The 1,862-nt window shown below is 49.0% G+C and overlaps 1 protein-coding gene across 1 annotated transcript, besides 4 other annotated features; it reads left to right on the top strand.

Annotated features, from left to right (window-relative positions):
- On the top strand, positions 1 to 1,281 carry Tc00.1047053508923.10 (amino acid permease, putative; the record flags this gene model as incomplete). The annotated part of the gene is made up of 1 exon (XM_797446.1): positions 1 to 1,281. A coding segment is annotated over one exon (1,281 nt), but the record flags the coding sequence as incomplete, so codon positions are not given.
- Positions 1 to 1,862: a sequence feature (heterozygous, non-Esmeraldo-like haplotype).
- Positions 1,287 to 1,309: a sequence feature (AT_rich).
- Positions 1,360 to 1,387: a sequence feature (AT_rich).
- Positions 1,443 to 1,484: a sequence feature (A-rich).

The raw sequence follows: 1,862 nt of genomic DNA, 5'->3' as shown, positions 1-1,862 counted from the left end.
GAGCGTCAGGAGCGCGTTGCCCGGCGGCGAGACCCACAGAGCTGCCTCAAGCGGGGGCTGCATCGCATCATACCCTACGGCGGCATCATCTCCTCCGGATGCAACCTTGCCAGCTCATCGCTGGGCGCCGGAATACTTGCGCTGCCGTATGCCTTCAACACGTCCGGGCTGGCGATGGCGCTGGTGTACCTTGTGGTGGTGGGTCTGCTGACCATCTACTCCTTCACCCTTCTGGGCATCGCCGGGAAGCGGACGGGGCTGCGGAACTACGAGCAGGTCACGAGGGCTCTTCTTGGGAAGGGTGCGGACTACTTTTTGGCCTTTAACATGTGGCTTTTCAGCTTTGGTGGCGAGGTCTCCTACATGATCTATATGGGAGACCTTATTGGCGCCTTTATTGATAGTTCGCAAAGCGCCCCAGAATATCTCAAATCCTCCTCTGGCCGCCGATTAATTACGAGCATGGTGTGGCTTGTTGCCATGCTGCCGCTGTGCCTACCGAAGGAGATCAACTCCCTGCGCCACATATCTGTTTTGGCTCTTGCATTTGTCTTTTTCTTTGTGATCTGCGTGATCATCCATTCCGTACGCAACAGTATCACCCATGGAATGCGTGATGATCTGGTGTACTTCCGGACTGGCAACAGCGCAATTCAGGGCCTTTCCGTTTTCACATTTGCCTTTATTTGCCAGCTGAATGCGTATGAGGTGTACGAGGAAATGTACAAGCCAAGTGTTACGCGCTTTACGAAGAGCGCTGGACTTGGTGTGTTTGCTTCATTTACAATGTTGTTTTGCTCGGGATTTTTTGGCTACCTGGACTTTGGCCCGGCATTGACAGGCTCCGTCCTCAATCGGTACAACCCGATAGAGGACAAGATGATGGGGGTTGCTTATGCGGGTATGGTATTAAAACTGTGCGTTGGCTACGGGCTGCACATGATTCCAGTGCGTGAGGCTGTTTACCACGTGCTCCACATTGATGTGAAGACGATTGGATGGTGGAAGAACGCACTGGTCTGTGGCCTTATGGCGACGCTGTCACTCATTGGTGGCCTATTTATCCCCAGCATCACGATTGTGTTTGGCCTTGTTGGTGGGTTCTCTGGGGGCTTCATTGGCTTTATCTTCCCTGCCCTGCTGTACATGTACAGCGGTAACTGGACACTGCAGTCGGTTGGGTACTTTCACTACATCGGGACGCACTTTCTGCTGTTTGTCGGTGTGATCGGTGTTGTGTTTGGGACCGCATTTGCCGCTTACGGTGAGGCGATGCATTGAATAGCATTTTTAAAATATATTTTTTTTTGAGCGTAGATGTCCGTTTGGCGGTGGGCGGAGTAGGTGGTTTCCTAATACTATTAATATTAGTTTTATTTATTTTAATGTTCTTTCCCTCTCTTTTCAAGACCTTTTTAGTGCTTTTTTTGATTTCTGTGCGATTTTCTTTTCCTTTTTTATTTATTTTTTATTTTTTATTTTTTACTTTTGTTGTACTTCTTATTTTATTTTATTTTTTGTTTTTGGTGTCGGTCGTCACGTTTCGGTTGCTAGCAGCAGCGAAGGGGGGCATTGCAACGCGCATGTTGTGGTGAAATGCGCCGGCGTATATTTAGCAAGGAATAGATCGGCTGTGTTTTGTTGCACCGTTTTTTTTTTGTACTCCGAACTGCGTGGTAATCGTACGAATTTTTTTTTCATATTTTTTCCATATTTTTTATGTTTTTTTAGGCAGAGTTCACACTCATTTGTCGTGCGGGCGGCGACGTGGCTTCTCACGGACACGTACGGGTGCCACTGCTGCGTGGGGATTGCCTGTTGCCGGTGCGCATTTGCCGGTTGTGTATTTTGTTGTCTGCTCC

This window comes from Trypanosoma cruzi, genomic scaffold (assembly GCF_000209065.1).
Source record: "Trypanosoma cruzi strain CL Brener 1047053517091 genomic scaffold, whole genome shotgun sequence".
Lineage (NCBI taxonomy): Eukaryota > Euglenozoa > Kinetoplastea > Trypanosomatida > Trypanosomatidae > Trypanosoma > Trypanosoma cruzi.
Note: the sequence above shows the minus strand (reverse complement) of the source record. Positions and strands in the feature narration are given on the sequence as shown.